The sequence below is a fragment of the Fimicolochytrium jonesii genome (assembly GCF_025526975.1).
Source record: "Fimicolochytrium jonesii strain JEL569 chromosome Unknown EV422scaffold_6, whole genome shotgun sequence".
Lineage (NCBI taxonomy): Eukaryota > Fungi > Chytridiomycota > Chytridiomycetes > Spizellomycetales > Powellomycetaceae > Fimicolochytrium > Fimicolochytrium jonesii.
This window is the reverse complement of record NW_026515673.1, coordinates 353,274-369,204: the sequence shown is the minus strand read 5'-3', so window position 1 is coordinate 369,204 and position 15,931 is coordinate 353,274. Positions and strand designations below refer to the sequence as shown.

Below are 15,931 nucleotides of genomic sequence, written 5' to 3'. Positions count from 1 at the left end.
CACGACAACCTTGTCGATAGCATGCCCCTTCTGACACCCTGGCTTCTGCCCTATCTTCTCGGCGAGCTAGAACAGGCCACCGCCCGTGTACAGCACGCCGCGTTGGAGTGCAGTCAGGAAGGAGCATCTCGAGATCCACGCGTCCGGCGTGAGCGAATGCAGCAAGCCTTGAAGTGCGAGGGACGGGGTTTGAGCAAGCGGGTGCAGATTAGTAAGGTGCAGTGGGATATCCTTGCCTCTTGCTCGTCTCGGCTGCGGAGAGGATTGGATACGGCTTGTAGCGCTCTTGATATTGCTCTGACGATTTTCTTGTTTCCACGTTTGACATAACTCTCCCTTGTATGTACATGAACTTTACTCTTCCTGAAATACGAAGATCACATCTTATGATGAAAACGGCGAAGTTCCTATTACGATGGAGGTTTCTGACGCTCATCACCGAATCGACTGTTTCTTCACGAAGCACTGCGTCAACAAATACAACGAGTAATGCTTGAACGAAGTCCAGGCAAATCTCCGCTCCGCAGGATTACTTATTCCTTGCTTTCACATACAGGAGCCGTCAAACCCCAATGTCATCCATTCCGCCCATAACTACTCTTCGCGGCGCATACATTATCCTTCGGGCGGCACGACTCGCCATCAATCGCACCCAGCGAACGCCCCGGCTGGCCGTGTGCATAGCGGTCGATGAACTGGTTTTTATGGGCACGAATGGATGTGAGCCGACGAATGAGGTACGGTTCGTGGAAGAGGAGAGGAAGGTTTTTGAGGCCCTGGTGAGATGTGCTGGGTGGTGAGTACTACGCTTTCGAATCTGTAAACTCGCTGCCTGGGTACTATTGGCTGTTGTGCTCATTATCGAACAGGTTGGAGCCTCTCGGCAGCGGTACTCTTCATCCTCCAACAAAACCAAGGAATGATTGCCATGAACCGGCTCCTGCGACTTTTCGCCGCCACGTCTCCGCCCCAATCACGACAACATCTCATTTCCACCCGTACAGTCGCACCCACAATCCCACACTCGCTGATTTCGAAGAAGCGCAATCCCTTCCTCCACTGCCAGCATCAGCGCTACCGTCAGCAGAGGAGCCGTCAGAATCATCACAGGAGCTGACTGTGAGCACGAGACCGGAAACAGCCGGACTGGGAACGCAGGCTGATACCCAGGTTGACGGTCGCATGTATGTAGGGGAGTGGGACCTACTGTTTCTGTCGGACGATGAGAATGACGGGGAGGATGGAGAAGATGATGGAAAGGCACGGGATGATGCTACGCAGAAGCGGCGATGTGCCAAGTGTTGACGGCTGGGGTGGTCAACGACGCCTGGGTGGTGTGCGAGGCAAGCCAATGTGGACTTATCGGTAAACAAGCGGAATGGTTGTCGCTGATGCGTCTCGGCAATATGAAGATGCGGATCTCGCCCACCGCAGTCCAAGGTGAAAATCGCCGAGGTGCTCGAACCTCAAGGAACCGGCGATACGCTGCCGGACGAGATCGCCCGCAGGACTTCAAAACGTCATTGAGGCCTTGGAGAAGATGAACCTAACGGTATCAGCGCGCCTGGTCGAACACGTACACGGGACGTCGCTATCATGGGAGCTTGGTGGAGACTGTCACCGTGCGTGAAATGAATGTGTCACGGCGGGTTCGAGCGGTAAGAAGCCCCGCTTGCCTGCCAAAGCTGAAAGCCCGATCGAACCCAATGACCGCCGTCCCCACAGGAAGAGGCTGCACTTTCGGATGTCGGCGCGGGGAACCTCTTACATGCTGTAAAGTCTCCACGCTCGCTTCTCGGTCCTTGGGGCTGGTGCGGGACCACGATGCCGCAGAAATATGCGGAACAGGAGAATCCAAACGAGGCAGCAGCCAAATGAGGGAGCGGGGGTCCGACGAATTACATCTCGCACGCATAGTGAACAACCCGACGCCGAATGGAAAATGTCTGACGGAATGATATGCAAATGTTCAAGCAGCATATATTGAACTTGTAGGAGGTTGTGTGGGATGGAGATGGGGGTCCTGCATGGGAGGACATCTTTTCTCCATCGCACTGGGCAGAAATCACATTGCGTCAACACCACTTTCTGGCCATCGCAATGGGGCAATGGGGCATACGGCGTAAATGGGGTTTTCGAGGTACATGTTCGCTCATTCACTGGGACTTCAAGGCCCATAGCATGTAGCCATTCATAGAACTTCTTGTTTCTCTCCTTGCATTAGAACGCGTTGTAGACCAGATTCCGCCATGACCAGTAAAGTGTCTCAGGCCGATCTTTCAATAAACGCAACTGCCACGCGCTACGCCGCACCAAACATAACCCCCTCCTTCCCTTTCAACTGATACCCATTCACAAAAGCATCAATCTTCACCGCCTGTTTGTCCTGCATCTTCACAGTCCTAACCGGAAGGTACGACGTGCCCGAAGATGTTGGCGACCCGCACGCCACGAAGAGAACGCTATGTGAAGGATTGAAGTGCAGTGTTCCTGGCGCGCTATTTGCGGTGTTGTGGGTCGCTGGTGGGTTGGATGATGGGTCGATGATTTCCAGGAGTTGGATTCGACGTCCTAAGAACGTTGTGTGAAGGGGAATCTGGGGTGGAGATCACAAGGGTTAGCCCAAACATATTTGATACGAAATCAAGCGTGCAAACCTTCTTCCCGATTGCCCGATGTAAACGATAGATCTCGTCAGCGGGTCGGGTCCAATCAATAATGGCCATCTCTTTGGTAATTTTCGGGGCGTGAGATGCTTTTGAATCGTCTTGAATCTGTGCGTTTGCCTGCAATCGGACATGTCTTCTTAGGAACAACCATTGATGAGCTTACGGGTTGTTTGGATTACCTTGTATGTTTCCAGATCTTCCACCACAGTCAGCAGGTCTTCCGCCCCCAGGTTCCCAAGACGATCGTGCAAGTCCATCAGAAACGTGTTGGGTGGAACATCCTATGCGCGAGCAAATGATACGGCATCAACACCGCGGGGCACCGTCTTCCTCGTTTATAATTACCAGACCCTGATAGTGGAACTACTCACGATCCTGCTTTGCTTCACGATCCGGCCCACATCGAATTTTTTCTCATCGAGCTCGATGATGGACACACCGGACTCCCGATCATCATTAAGGATGGTATACTGCAATGGCGCGGCTCCACGATATTTTGGTAAAAGCGATGGATGGACATTGAGAGCTCCGCCACTGAATTGGCGGATGATGCGGCGGGGTATAAAGTATCCGAAAGAAACCACAACTGCGAGAGAAAATGGGAGTGGGCCGCTTGGTGTGGGGAGCTGCTCCGTGTCAGTGGGAACTAGATGCCGAAGAGTCTCAAAGAGATGCGGCCGAGTCTCACATTCCAATCTTTCAAGGATTTTGGTGGCGCCGAATGAATAGGGATTCCGAGAGATTTTGCAAACTTTCTAATTGGGACTGAAGAGTTCGAACGAGGTGAGGTTCACCGACGTATATAGGTTAGGCGAGAGGCTTTCCGCTCCTTAACATTACCTTTGAATCCCTTCTTGTTCGTGCTCTCTGGAGGTGTCACCACCTCTATATGTGCTATTGACCCTCTACCCTCTGCCGCTGCTACGTCGATAGACGACAGTCCGACCTTGAGTCAGACTAACCCAACAAGTATGGCCCTATTCTACAGGACTGACCTGAAGCCTCCCACAGCTTCTTCAAACATATGATAGAAAACTCATCGGCCCCAAAGAACAGGATGCTGTGCTGCGTTTTTGCGACGGTCGCAGTGGTCGGTGTGTTGTATTGCTGGCTTGCCAGTTGAGATACGAAACGTGGCTGAATGCTTGGTCTTGCCGGTATCCACGAAAAAGGTGGAACGACGAGCGGGCGGATTGAAACCGTAGAGCGAAGGAGAAAACGAGGGCGCACGGCTAAGCAGGACATGGCACGACCTGAAGCGCCGCTGAAACAGAACAATATCGAAGCGGATGTCAAAGCCAGCGGACACCGGGAAGCTGGCCGGGAAGTGGGAGGACCTGCGACGACAGGCGACGCTGAGGCGACGACCTCACGTCTCTCACGCGTTTGAGCCTTTTGAGCGTTGCACGATGAGATATGCCTGGGAAAATTGACCCAAGATAGCTGAGCTTCGAAACTCGAGATTGAGGAGCACTACTGGGCATCCACTTCGTCCTCCGTTTACGACGGGTCGTCAGCGGTATACGGAGACCGCGCGGGAGGTTACTCGGGTGCCTTAGGGACAGATTTACGGGGGTCGTCAGGAGTGGTGCATTGTTGCACTTGCAACGCGCAGGAAGCTAGATCACGCACAGTGTGCCCAGTAACTTAGCTATGACCACGGAAAACAGGAGCAAGTCTGTGTCACCTTTTCTTCTTCTGTGTGTCTTTACGTCGGTCTTGTCTCCATTTCAGTTCGGCTATCATGCAGGCATGTCAAAGTTCTGTCTCGGGTTCCCTCCAGCTTTTGGATAGCTAACCACCATGTTGGTGTTGTCTACTTATAGGGGTCATTAACCAGCCGAGGGAGGCTATGGTATGTTGACAACGCTGTGGAGAAAAGCTTTGGCTTCGATAGTCGGGATGAGCATCAGTGGGAGAAGAGCGATAGGAGGAACAGAAAGCAACGGGTCCACGTTCATAAGGCTCATAAACATCATGCTCAATAGCACACAGCCATACCCATGGACGACTGGCAGTGGGGCTTCTTCGTCTCGGCATTTCTTCTTGGTGAGTACTGCAGATACTGTGCATATGCTGATGGTGCAGCATCGCCCGAAGTGTTCCTCATGATTATACACCAGGCGGGACGATCGGAGGTCTGACTGGCGGACACCTTTCGTCGGCGTTCGGCCGCCGCCGCTCCATGGTATACGGCAACATCCTGTTTGCGCTGGGAACTCTCAGCATCTCCTTTGCCCAAACCGTTCTGGCGCTGTATGCTGGTCGGGTACTTGCCGGTGTTGCCTCCGGGTGGGCGACGGCCATTGTACCCATTTACATCAACGAAATCAGCCCGAAGGCCCAAAAGGGAATCCTTGGGAGCATGAACCAACTTGGCATCGTTTTGGGGATTTTGGTCAGCGTCCTCGTCGGATTGGGATTAGCGACCATTGACGGCTGGCGGTACATGTTTGGCCTAGCACTTCGTAAGTAGAGCTCCTTGACAATTCAGTCCGCCAAAAGAGGTTTACTCATCCGTGTTGCAGTTCCTTGCGTTTTGCAGTGGGTATTGCTACCCATGTGTGTCGAATCTCCAGCCTGGCTTGCATCTCGACGACTGAGCCGCGATAGCCGTGAAGCACTCGAGCGTCTCTACGGAGTCTCTCGCACCTCTACCGACGACGATTCAACAACCAGTCTGAACCAACGTCGACAGTCCGACGAGAGCATTGAAGTTGGGGGAGACCAAGATTTCTATGATGACGAGGACGCTAACGCGCAGTCACCCGATTCTTTGCTTGCACCGCCGCTCACCAGTACCACCTCCTCGAGTCAGCTTCATTCTCCGCCGAGCATGTCCTTTATCCAAATGGTGACGGCGCCGGAATTGAGGAGGCCACTCCTCTGTGCAGTTGGGATTCACGTCACGCAGCAGTTCAGTGGGATCAATGCCGCGATGTTCTATTCGGTAAGTCGGAACCCGAGATCAATACAGGCCCCGCCCATCTGTAGATCCGCCCATCTGAACCCGCATGCTCAACATCACTCGCCCAGACAACGATTTTCATTCAAAACTACAAGCGCGAAACCGCGATCTATCTTACTGTCCTCATTTCCGTCGTCAACACCATAATGACCCTCCTCTCGACGGCCCTCATTGACAAACTCGGTAGAAGGCCATTGTTACTTGTATCAGAATTGGGGATGGGCTTGTGCTCTGTCGGCATCTTCGCCGCAGCGAGTGTCGAAGGTGTCAACCCCGCCGCTATTGTCGCGCTGTTGATGGCGTTCGTTGGCATGTTTGCGGTCGGATTGGGCGGGATCCCTTGGTGAGTGATTTTGGAGGAGTATGAAAGTTCTGGTTTTAGGCAAGCTCACCAATCTTCCTCACTTCTCCAGGATTATCCTTCCGGAACTTATTCCATCTCACGCTCTCAGCCTGGCGGCCTCGTTGGGAACTGGAGTAAACTGGGGATGTGCCTTCTTGTTGGCTTTCATCTTCCCCGCTGCCGTGGATGCATGTAAGTGTGGTTATTGCTATGCTAAGGCCGGGTTGCACGCAATGACCTCACTCGGTCTTTATCTTGTCCCTATTCCAAAACCAGTGGGCTACTCTGTTTTCCTCGTCTTTGCGACCTTCCTCGCTCTGGCATTTACGTTGACGTACACATTCATTCCGGAAACTTCTCGAGGCCGCGCAACCCACTCAGTACGCCTTTGAGATGGGTGTTTAAATATGTGGGTCCAGTTGCTCCTTCTCTCTAAGGATCGCATTGCGTCGTGAGCTTTCTTTTTGGCAGTTCGTGACGGTCAAATGCTTTTGGTTTGCTGCGATAGTTTTTGAATTTATCTTGTATGTACAGTACTTGTGTAGCTTGACATGAGCTGGTATCTTTCTCAGAAACATGTGCAGGACTCGGCTGTGCTCGCAGGCGGCTACGTCGCGCTGTCGAAATCCGTTAAAACGTAACTCCGATGCAGCCGGAACAAGAAAATTCGCACGCACACTGCCGGACAAGATTCAGATCGGCTCATGTAGGTCCTGCATACACGGCTATGCCATTATGTTCTCCGGGAAGAAATCTCGTAGGAATACTCTTTACCCGACCCTGGTATATCGGATGCCTCTCTGTACATCTATGCCCAGAAAGAATCGCAGACGAAGGTTGAACACATCGGAATAAGACACAGCTTCATCAAGCTTCGACTTGCCAGCATGACAACAAGTGGTCACTACTGCTCCTTCCTATAGCAATCGTTGATTTGCGAGTACTGCCTGTTAACACTTTCCAAGTTAAGCTTAAATCGTTGGAGGGTTTCTTGAGCAATAGCACCTTACCCCTCGGCTCGACGTCCTCCACCAATTCTGCAAAGTGGCCATATCCGCTCTTAAGGCGGCGTTCACTTTCATCTCTCATGACCAACCCAGAGCGACTAGCTTCAAGTGGTTACTGGCAACAATGCAACATCGCATCGAAAGAAAGACACAGCCGATATTCTCCTTGCAAAAAAATCACTTCGGGATGATGACCCCTAGATCCTTTCAGTCAAGGCGCTACTCTTGTCAAGTTTCCTGGAAGCATCTCTTGTCGGTAGTAACCGACGAGTAATCCGACACGTTTCCCAACAAAGTAGCTCCAACAAGTGCTCCAAGCACGTATCTCCCACGAGAAATCGAGAGCGGCCCTTAGTGGAGCTGAACCATATGCGAGACATACTGGAAGACCATCAAAACGTCGACAGAATTAACCGCCATCGCCACAACTACCTCCGACCACAAAATAAAACCAGCAGGACCCTCGAGACGAGTTCCTGCGACAAGGACCTCTATTTGATCCCTCCAACAAGTACCTACAGCAGATTTGCGCGAAACAGATGGACCGATCAACTTGCCATTAGGCGTCTTTCTTCAAAAACTTCACCAGTCCACATACGGCTGCCTCGTTCGCTGACGCCAGATGCTTGCTGCACGTACGAAAACCCCTTCGATATTCCTTAACAACGACAATACACAACCGACCCTTCGATAGAACGTTTTTGACGTCCTGGCAAGCGACCTACCTCATCACAAAAACCGCGATCCCATCAGCTTTTACTAGACGCCCAATCCGACCGCAATGACACTTGCACCTGGGTCAGCCAAGTAACCGGAAGCAACACCACTTGCACCGACGGAATAGACCGCTACAACACAAATCCAAATTTAGACATGTGCGATGACTTGTACTACGAACTCAAGTGTAATTCGGGGTTACCTGCGCCCGAGGGCCATTGCAGAGAAAGATGAAAGCGGATTCTTATAGGGAAATGCTACAACGACACCGGGTGTCGCCAGTTTAAAACGACACCCCTTCTGAGGCCTAATTGTTAAGTGCCCCGGTTAGGTTAGGGTTAGGATTAGGGTTAGTAACACCCAGCCCTAACCGGCCGAAGGCCGTCCCGAAGCGGAGCGTGTTGTTATGGTAGGTTAGTTATCCAGAAAGTCGTGCATATGGGTGTCGTTTTAGTCAAAAAAAAAAGGGTGTCGTCTTAGCAATTCCCTTCTTATACTCCACTTTATAACTTTGCCAGGGCCCGACATGATTGTCGCGCTGTCGAAATATAAAATATCAGGCACGTGACCTGTCAATCGTCTTCCGCTTCCGTACCAGCCCACATATCTGGAATTGAATCCTTCTCCATATGGTTCTCGCTCTCATATCTTGCGGTCTATATACCCTCGAAACTGGTTTAAGTGCCGGATTATGTCATCTACCAGGCCTGCAAGAGATTCCATAAAATGCAAATCAATCGGTTTCGTTCAACGGCCGTTATGTTCCTGGTGCACGTGTAGCACCAAACACCGCCGTGCGTATCAATAACCGTGCAATGACCTTACCATCTATATATGAGCGGCCGACATGTCGTGCATGTCAGGCGGAAGTTGAGCTTGAATCACCCCAGAAAAGTGTCAAAGTGCTCCTCTTTCATTGTGACGCCTGAGGAAGACAGCCCAAAGAGGTGTGCGAGCAAAGCGAGCGCATCGAGGGCTTCCATATTAGCTTCATCAAGGTGGTACTGAGCAGGAGAGAGATGTCATAGCGAGTGAAGAGAGCGCTCCCGGCCAGTTGTTATATATACCCCCAAGAGTACGGTTTGTGGCCTCCGCATCCGTGTGATGTAAGCATTCGAGAGAATGTTATGAATCTTAACTTTGCTCAGCCACTAAAATACGGGCTTTGTTCATATGAGTTACATCAGCGCATCCTCCTGACCGACTCCGCTCAACGAGGACCATCTCGTCCCCTCCCTTCCAATCCCTCTTTTCCGTTCCCTTCTGTATCCCGATGACCCAGAGCCGGCAAATCTGGAGACAGTTAGAGCTGAAAGACATCCTTTTTGTCGCAGGTGAGTGTTAGGCTGGGAAGGAAAGGAGGAGGGGCGGGCAGAGCATTCCGAGAATGACGGCGACCCTAACGCCTATGCTCTTTTGTCTCTTTCGTGCCCACTCCTTCCCGCCCACTTGGTCTCCGATCCGCCGCTGCTTGCCGACTCTCAACCTCATCAATCCGTTAGAAACCCCGGAGGTAAGTTTTCTGGGTAATGTTTTAACAACCCGATTCAGATGTATCAACGACAATAGTTTCCGATTGTGCAGATTTGGGAGGAGTTGCTAGTATCGGAAGCCCGTTCGACAGTGCATTCTTTTGCGTGTTCTCTCTCTTTGGGGTAAGTGATAGAAAGTGATTAGGGGCGCCAAACTCACACACGGTGGTGACCTTACTGTCTCTTACTTCTGTACCTTGTATAGACAAGACAGGAAAGAAACAACAACTGGTAATAACTGTACCCACTGTCAACTCCACCTGAGTCCGCACCACTCTCCCTACCCTCCTCAACTGTTGTTTACGGGGTGTCGTTGCTACGGACCAAAGCGCCCGAGTGCCAGTGTGTGCCAGTAGGGCTGTGCGTCACGGACTTCGGTACGACTTCGAATTCCCTGAGTGCTATCATTATACCAGGATGGCTACCGGAATCATCGCTGGTACGTTCGGTTCCCATTTCCTTCCGGTCATCATCCCCTGGAGTGTCATGGGTCGAGTCTTTGACTCGGTGCGGATGTTCTGCAATGCAAACTGGCATGTAATCATCGTCTGGAGCGAGTGTCGACGGTGGCGCACATGCTGCAGGCCTTCATTGGGCTGCCCTTCATCGTCTCTGTCAGAGGTACATGACTGCATTGGCTGCTGGTAGTTGCAAAGCCTTAGGCTTCTCTTCTGAAGGCTTCAGTGTTCACCTTCCCTATATCGGCGGCGCACAAAGACTTGAACCGACGTCGTGGCCTATGTATACTCACGCTGAGACGTTCGCCGATCACCCAAGTGTCATCGACCACTTTGTCGTCGCAGCTGCTTTTGCAGCACTTTTACTGAAGGGCAACCGCACAGTATCATTGGGCGGCTGCTCCACTCCAGCTTACGTATCGATGGCTATATTTTGCAACATAGCGAAGTTGTTCATCCAAAAATGCTCTTTCCTTCTGTCCTTACTACAGCTCGCGTGGAGGACAGCGACTCGGAACTAGACCACATCTTCGATTCGGATGATGAAGATGTCGGCGTTCAACCTGCGCCGCAATCCGTCCGGGTCCCCAGCGAGCATTCCGACTCCGAAATCGATTTAAGCGACAGCAGCGCTGATGACGTAGCAGGCGACAAAGACTTTGCCTTGGAGGCTGATGAGCTGGTGGAAGAAGACCGGCTCAGCGAAGATAGTTTTGGAACTGAACAAAGTTTCCGGGCTCCTGCAAGGAAAGGACTGGCGGCTCGCAAAGGCCAGGCCGTCGCCAAACCCAAGAGAGGTTCCTCCAGAAGTGAGTTTGCCTTAGCTGAAGAGAATCCAGATCTCTACCTTCTGAGGAGATCAGGTCGGGCTCGAGCAGCGCCTGAGCGCTTGAACACCTTTGGATCGAACGATTCATCTGCGGATGACGATGGAAACGATGATAGTTATGGTCGCAGGCGGAAGAAGCGGATTGGAAAGGGCCGGGCGACGGCTAAGGCACCTATGCGTCAGCGGAAAGGTTAGTACCTCGTTGGCATCTTCGATTTGTTTGCAGCAACTGATCGCTCAAGGTCACTCGTAGTTGCGCATCGTGATGACTTCGTGGACGATTCTCCCGTCAATAGCGAAGATTCTTCGGAATCTGACTTCGAATCTCCGAGTGCCGCTAAACGTCGCCGGCAGAAGAATGCGATGATGTGGGAAGACGAACCAAGATACTCAACCAGACGACGGAACCCAGGACTCGATTATAATGAGAACGATGCTGGCTTGGGCTCCGGTGATGAGGATCCCTTCGAGGACGATGTCGTTCTGGCACACGCAGAAGGTTGGTCATATGAAGACTTTCTTCCTATATAGATGGGTCCTAATCCCCTTTGTAGTCACAGGACCAGTAATTGATGGCTTCTTTGATGCGCGCACCGTTGCTGTGACTACCGAAGGTACCATCTCTCACACTCTTCGTCTCCGGCGAGTCATTGCGAAGAGCCACTTCTGACTCCTTCATCCCCAGATGGGCGTACTGAGGAACAAACACAGTACCTTGTGAAGTGGCTAGGGAAATCCTTCCGCGAGCTTGATTGGTGTGATGCGGCTTTTCTGGAGCCGCTCAAAGGATTTAGGAAGATTGAAAAATTCCAGAAAGAGCGAGAAGAAACAGAGTTTCTTTTGTCGGACCCTGACACTACTGACGAGGATCGGGAGCGGCTCCTGATGGAGCTTAACGATAAGAAGGACATACTAGAAGACCACAAAAAAGTGGACCGAGTGATTTGCCATCGAGCTGCTTCGGAGCCAACCGACGGTGACTTCGCCGGAACAATGTATCTGACGAAGTGGCGCGGTCTCGGTTACGAGGAGTGTACCTGGGAGACGGCGGCATCACTTGCCGAGGATCAGTTGGAGATCGACCGGTACCTCGCAAGGGCGACAAGCAGCCGGATCCCGTCGAAAAGCGCGACCTACCGGGCCGGCGCAAGGCCCGAGTACAAGGCCTTCAAATCAGCGAACTTCTTAACGGGCGGTGAGCTCCGAGACTTCCAAGTCATTGGAGTCAACTGGATGGCTGATTTATGGCATCACGACAAAAACGGCATCCTTGCTGATGAGATGGGCCTTGGCAAGACGATTCAAACAGTCTCCTTCGTCGGCTACTTGTTCCACAAGATGAAACTCTTTGGTCCGCATTTGATTGTCGTGCCCTTGGGAACAATCACTGCTTGGCAGCGAGAATTTGCTAAATGGGTTCCAGACGTGAACGTTGTGCTCTATCAGGGTACCGGGAAAGGGCGAGCGATCATCCGCGAGAACGAATTCTATCATGACCCGGAGAAGAGGAACATACGCTTCAACGTGTTGCTCACTACCTACGAAATGATCATCACAGACAAAGCCCACCTCGGCCGGATCAAGTGGGCTTTCCTTGCGGTTGATGAGGCTCATCGGCTCAAGAATGAAACTTCGAAGTTACACCAAACCCTCTCCAAGGAATATAAGATTGCGAACCGGCTCCTGATCACTGGCACGCCCCTGCAAAACAACGTACAGGAACTGATGGCTCTCATACAGTTCCTGATGCCTGGAGCTCATATTGATATGAACTTGGAAATCGATCTCGATGCTAGCGATGATCAGGAGCAGAAAGCAAAAATCGAGTATCTTCACGGCCTTCTGAAACCCATAATGCTTCGGCGTTTGAAGAAAGATGTAGAGACATCTTTACCGGGCAAAACGGAGCGCATCCTGCGAGTGCCGATGAGCGACATGCAAAGTACGTACTACAAGGCTATCTTTACGAAGAACTTCGCTGGGATGAAGAATGACGTGAAGATCAGTCTTCAAAACGTCGTCATGGAGCTCAAAAAGGCGAGCAACACGCCGTTCCTCTTTAAGAACACTCGGAACATGGATCTTGATCGCAATGAAGCGTGCCGTGAGCTCGTCAGAAGTTCCGGAAAATTCATGGTCTTCGATCAGCTTTTGACCCGATGCAAAGCTCAGGGACGTCGCGTTCTTGTCTTTTCCCAAATGGTGATGATGCTTGATCTCTTGGCCGATTACATGACCTATCGCGGTCATCAATTTCAACGGTTGGACGGTACGGTGAATTCGGAATCGCGGAAGAGAGCGATGGATCATTTCAACGCTCCTGGCAGTACGGACTTTGCTTTCCTTCTGAGTACCCGAGCTGGGGGGCTCGGTCTCAATTTGGAAACGGCAGATACCGTTATCTTGTTTGACCTGGACTGGAATCCTCAGAATGGTAAGTGAAAGCTTGCCAACAGTTTACGGCGGTGTCGTTTTGACAAACCTTTGTTCGTGTAGATCTCCAAGCTATTGCCAGAGCGCATCGAATTGGTCAGAAAAATCATGTGCAAGTTTACCGACTTATATCCGCGAACTCCATCGAGGAACAAATTGTAGAACGCGCCAAACGAAAGATGGTTCTAGAGTACGCCATCATTCAACAGATGGAGAATGGAGGACCTGTTGATGACCGGAAGCTTACTGAAGAGCTTGCAAAGCCCTCGGGCGATGAACTGTCAACCATCCTGAAATTCGGAGCCAAGAAGCTTTTTGAGCAAGCCGAAACCGCAGAAGCTAGGGCGGATGAGAATGGGGGAGCCACTGCAGGCAGGCTAGACTTGGACGAGATTCTAGCTACAGCTGAGGAAACTGAGTTGGGACATGCACAAAGCGCCTCTGGAGGCAGTGAGGAATTTATGAAAAGATGGGAGTCGATGACGGTAGAAGTGAACCAGCTCGCTTGGGACAGCTTGGTCCCTACCGGAGAAGACGAGCGTAATCAAGCCGATAAGCTGTTCCCTGACGCCATCCCGCCACCGGTCAAACCTACACCTGCCAAAAAGGGGAAAAGTAAGGCCGCAGATGCAGAGAAGCCGGTACCAGCCAAGAACGGGAAATCTCGCAAGAAGAATGCAGCCGCGCAGGCCACCACTCTGGACCGAAAGGCAGTGGAAAATTTAGTCAGTGCTCTGATGATGTGGGGGAATGTGGACTTGAAGTTCCCTGATCTCGTTGCCGCTGCTGGCTTAGAGGACAAGGACCCTCAGGTCGTGAAGGAGCACGCGCAGGGGATATTGGCAGCCTGCGAAGATGCAATTCGATCTCATGAGAAGTCATTGGAGGGGCGCGGCCCTACGAAAGCCGAGAAAGAGAAGGCGATACATGTGGAGTACAAAGGCGCGAAGGAAATAAACGCCCGAAAGATGTTGGAACGGGCGCCTTTGATGGAGTCGCTTATCGAGGAGATGAGTGGTCATCCCCGACTGTCAGCGTTCCGTCTGGACAACACCGACCTTGGCGCAACTACCAAGTGGAATTCCACACCGTCGTGGGATATCAAAGACGACTCGATGATGCTCGTGGGCATGTACAAGCATGGATTTGGGAACTGGCGAGCAATGCAGGAGGACGAGGAGCTGGGACTCAGTGGGAAGTTCCATCTTGGTGGCGAACGCAGCACGGATCAAAAGGACAAGCTTCTTCCGAAGAAGTTGCATCTTGATCGGCGCGCTCTCTACTTGCTCAAGGAGCTGAAAGCGCGCAAGGACCAAATGCGAGCAGTGAAGAAGGAACGAAAGGCGGGGAAACAACCCAGCGGCAAGATACCCAGCAAGATCAACTTAAAAATTGGCAGACGACAGGAAGGGGGAGACGTCACGAACACACCACGAACAGCTGGCAACGGGCGTGCCAAGAGGGAGCGAGAGCCTAGCAATTCAACACCGCAGACGCTCCCAGAACCACAAAAGCGAACGAACGGAGAAGAAAAGGATCTCTCTGCTGGCTTCGAAAAATATGCGGAAAAGTTCAAGTCGATGTTGCGTAGCATGGGAAAACAACTGAGGGCATTAAAGCAGCAACCTCCTCAAGACGACGTGCGGAAAGCAGAATGGATCCAAGCCAGATTCCTTGGAGAGTTCATCCCGGTCGCTGACCATATCAGTGATGAATTAAAAACATGGGATCTGACCCCACGCGCACAGAAAGGGCGCGAAGCACAAATACTGCGGTATATTGCGGAGAACCATCTGTTCCTGAGCGACGCAGGCAAAGTAATGGATTGGAGAATTCTCCGTCAGTTTTACGAATCGAGACTTGTCGACCGAGAGGCCAAGCCAAAAGCAGCACAGGAAGCGCAGCCACCTTCGCCTGTCGAAGGCGAGAAAGGCAGGCGTAAACGCCCCGCATCTTCCTCACCCAATCGAAACGACATAAAGGCTCGACCTCACAAGTTACGCCGTGACGGAGGGGAAACCCCTCCGCACACCCCTACTGAGGAGCCCGATTCTCCCCCAGCATCACAACGGCGCCGGTCGTCGGACGGAGATGAGGGAAAATCACATGATGAAGACGGTGGGGATCGTATGGTGGGAGTTGCTAAGCGCAAATTGGAAGAGATTCCTGACAACCTATCTCGACCCACGAAGCGACATAGCGGCATATTAGCGGGGTTGGGCGAAGGTTACCGCATCCCTAAGAAGGTCGAGGTGAAGGTGAAGGAAAGGAGCCCTGTGCGCGGGCCGCCTCCAAGATCCAGCAGCCCGCCGCCGCGAAAATCTCGTAGCCCATCGCCGCCACGAGGACGACGGGGTAGTGATGCTCACCGCGACGTCCGTGAAAGTGCGCGAGGGCGCTCGCGGTCGCGGGACCGATCCCGGTCAAGAGATCGCGGACGGGATCGAACCGTGCGGGAGAGAGACGGAAGCCGCGAACGAAGTCGTAGCCGTAGTCGGAACCGCGATCATCGATACGACGACGACCGGTACGACCGCCGCGACCGGCACCGCGACTTGGATCGTGAGCGGGAGCAGGACCGGGAACGGGACCGGCGGCGGGACCGAGAGCGCGAGCGCGAGCGTGGTGGGCGCGATCGGGAGAGAGACCGGGACCGCGACTGGGACAGGGACCGTGACCGTGATCGTGATATCGATCGCCGGCGGGGGTCTCGAGGGGGCGGCGGCGGGAGCGGCGGTGGAGGGCGCGACCGGGATAGAAGTCGGGACCGCCGAGGTGGGCGGCATTACAGCCCGCACTCGCGGCGGTAGTCGAGTGCGGAGATGTTGGTGTGGGGTGATATCCTGATCCTGATGGGACTCTTACAAGCTGGTGGGGCTGACTAAGCCGCGTAACTTTTCAGGAGCATATTATACTGTTTCACGAAATACATGAGCCTTTGTCATTAGCGATCTCTGTGGTGGTGTGAAGGCTGG

General features: G+C 52.5%; 4 protein-coding genes across 4 annotated transcripts; 3 read left to right on the top strand and 1 right to left on the bottom strand.

The window, feature by feature from the left end:
• Nucleotides 1-572: 572 nt before the first annotated feature.
• EV422DRAFT_505009 (uncharacterized protein) lies at nucleotides 573-2,187 on the top strand (the record flags this gene model as incomplete). The annotated part of the gene is made up of 6 exons (XM_053068459.1): nucleotides 573-796; nucleotides 870-1,298; nucleotides 1,413-1,519; nucleotides 1,560-1,622; nucleotides 1,726-1,916; nucleotides 1,996-2,187. 6 exons carry the CDS (start codon nucleotides 573-575, stop codon nucleotides 2,185-2,187), a joined length of 1,206 nt encoding a protein of 401 aa, XP_052927132.1.
• Nucleotides 2,131-4,013, bottom strand: EV422DRAFT_385620 (formyl transferase). Its single transcript, XM_053066813.1, has 7 exons — nucleotides 3,665-4,013; nucleotides 3,510-3,581; nucleotides 3,358-3,434; nucleotides 3,041-3,295; nucleotides 2,849-2,950; nucleotides 2,658-2,786; nucleotides 2,131-2,596 (listed from the first exon to the last, which is right to left on the bottom strand). Exons 1-7 carry the CDS (start codon nucleotides 3,912-3,914, stop codon nucleotides 2,303-2,305), a joined length of 1,179 nt encoding a protein of 392 aa, XP_052927131.1. The 5' UTR covers nucleotides 3,915-4,013; the 3' UTR covers nucleotides 2,131-2,302.
• A 42-nt stretch (nucleotides 4,014-4,055) lies between these two features.
• On the top strand, nucleotides 4,056-6,843 carry EV422DRAFT_522784 (major facilitator superfamily domain-containing protein). Its single transcript, XM_053069855.1, has 8 exons — nucleotides 4,056-4,419; nucleotides 4,496-4,524; nucleotides 4,658-4,718; nucleotides 4,793-5,137; nucleotides 5,198-5,619; nucleotides 5,706-5,980; nucleotides 6,051-6,172; nucleotides 6,257-6,843. Exons 1-8 carry the CDS (start codon nucleotides 4,323-4,325, stop codon nucleotides 6,370-6,372), a joined length of 1,467 nt encoding a protein of 488 aa, XP_052927130.1. The 5' UTR covers nucleotides 4,056-4,322; the 3' UTR covers nucleotides 6,373-6,843.
• Nucleotides 6,844-9,673: 2,830 nt separating this feature from the next.
• On the top strand, nucleotides 9,674-15,913 carry EV422DRAFT_385490 (SNF2 family N-terminal domain-containing protein). The gene is made up of 7 exons (XM_053066811.1): nucleotides 9,674-9,675; nucleotides 10,079-10,713; nucleotides 10,777-11,022; nucleotides 11,078-11,137; nucleotides 11,209-12,957; nucleotides 13,020-15,343; nucleotides 15,578-15,913. Exons 2-7 carry the CDS (start codon nucleotides 10,158-10,160, stop codon nucleotides 15,764-15,766), a joined length of 5,124 nt encoding a protein of 1,707 aa, XP_052927129.1. The 5' UTR covers nucleotides 9,674-9,675; nucleotides 10,079-10,157; the 3' UTR covers nucleotides 15,767-15,913.
• The last annotated feature ends 18 nt before the right edge of the window (nucleotides 15,914-15,931 follow it).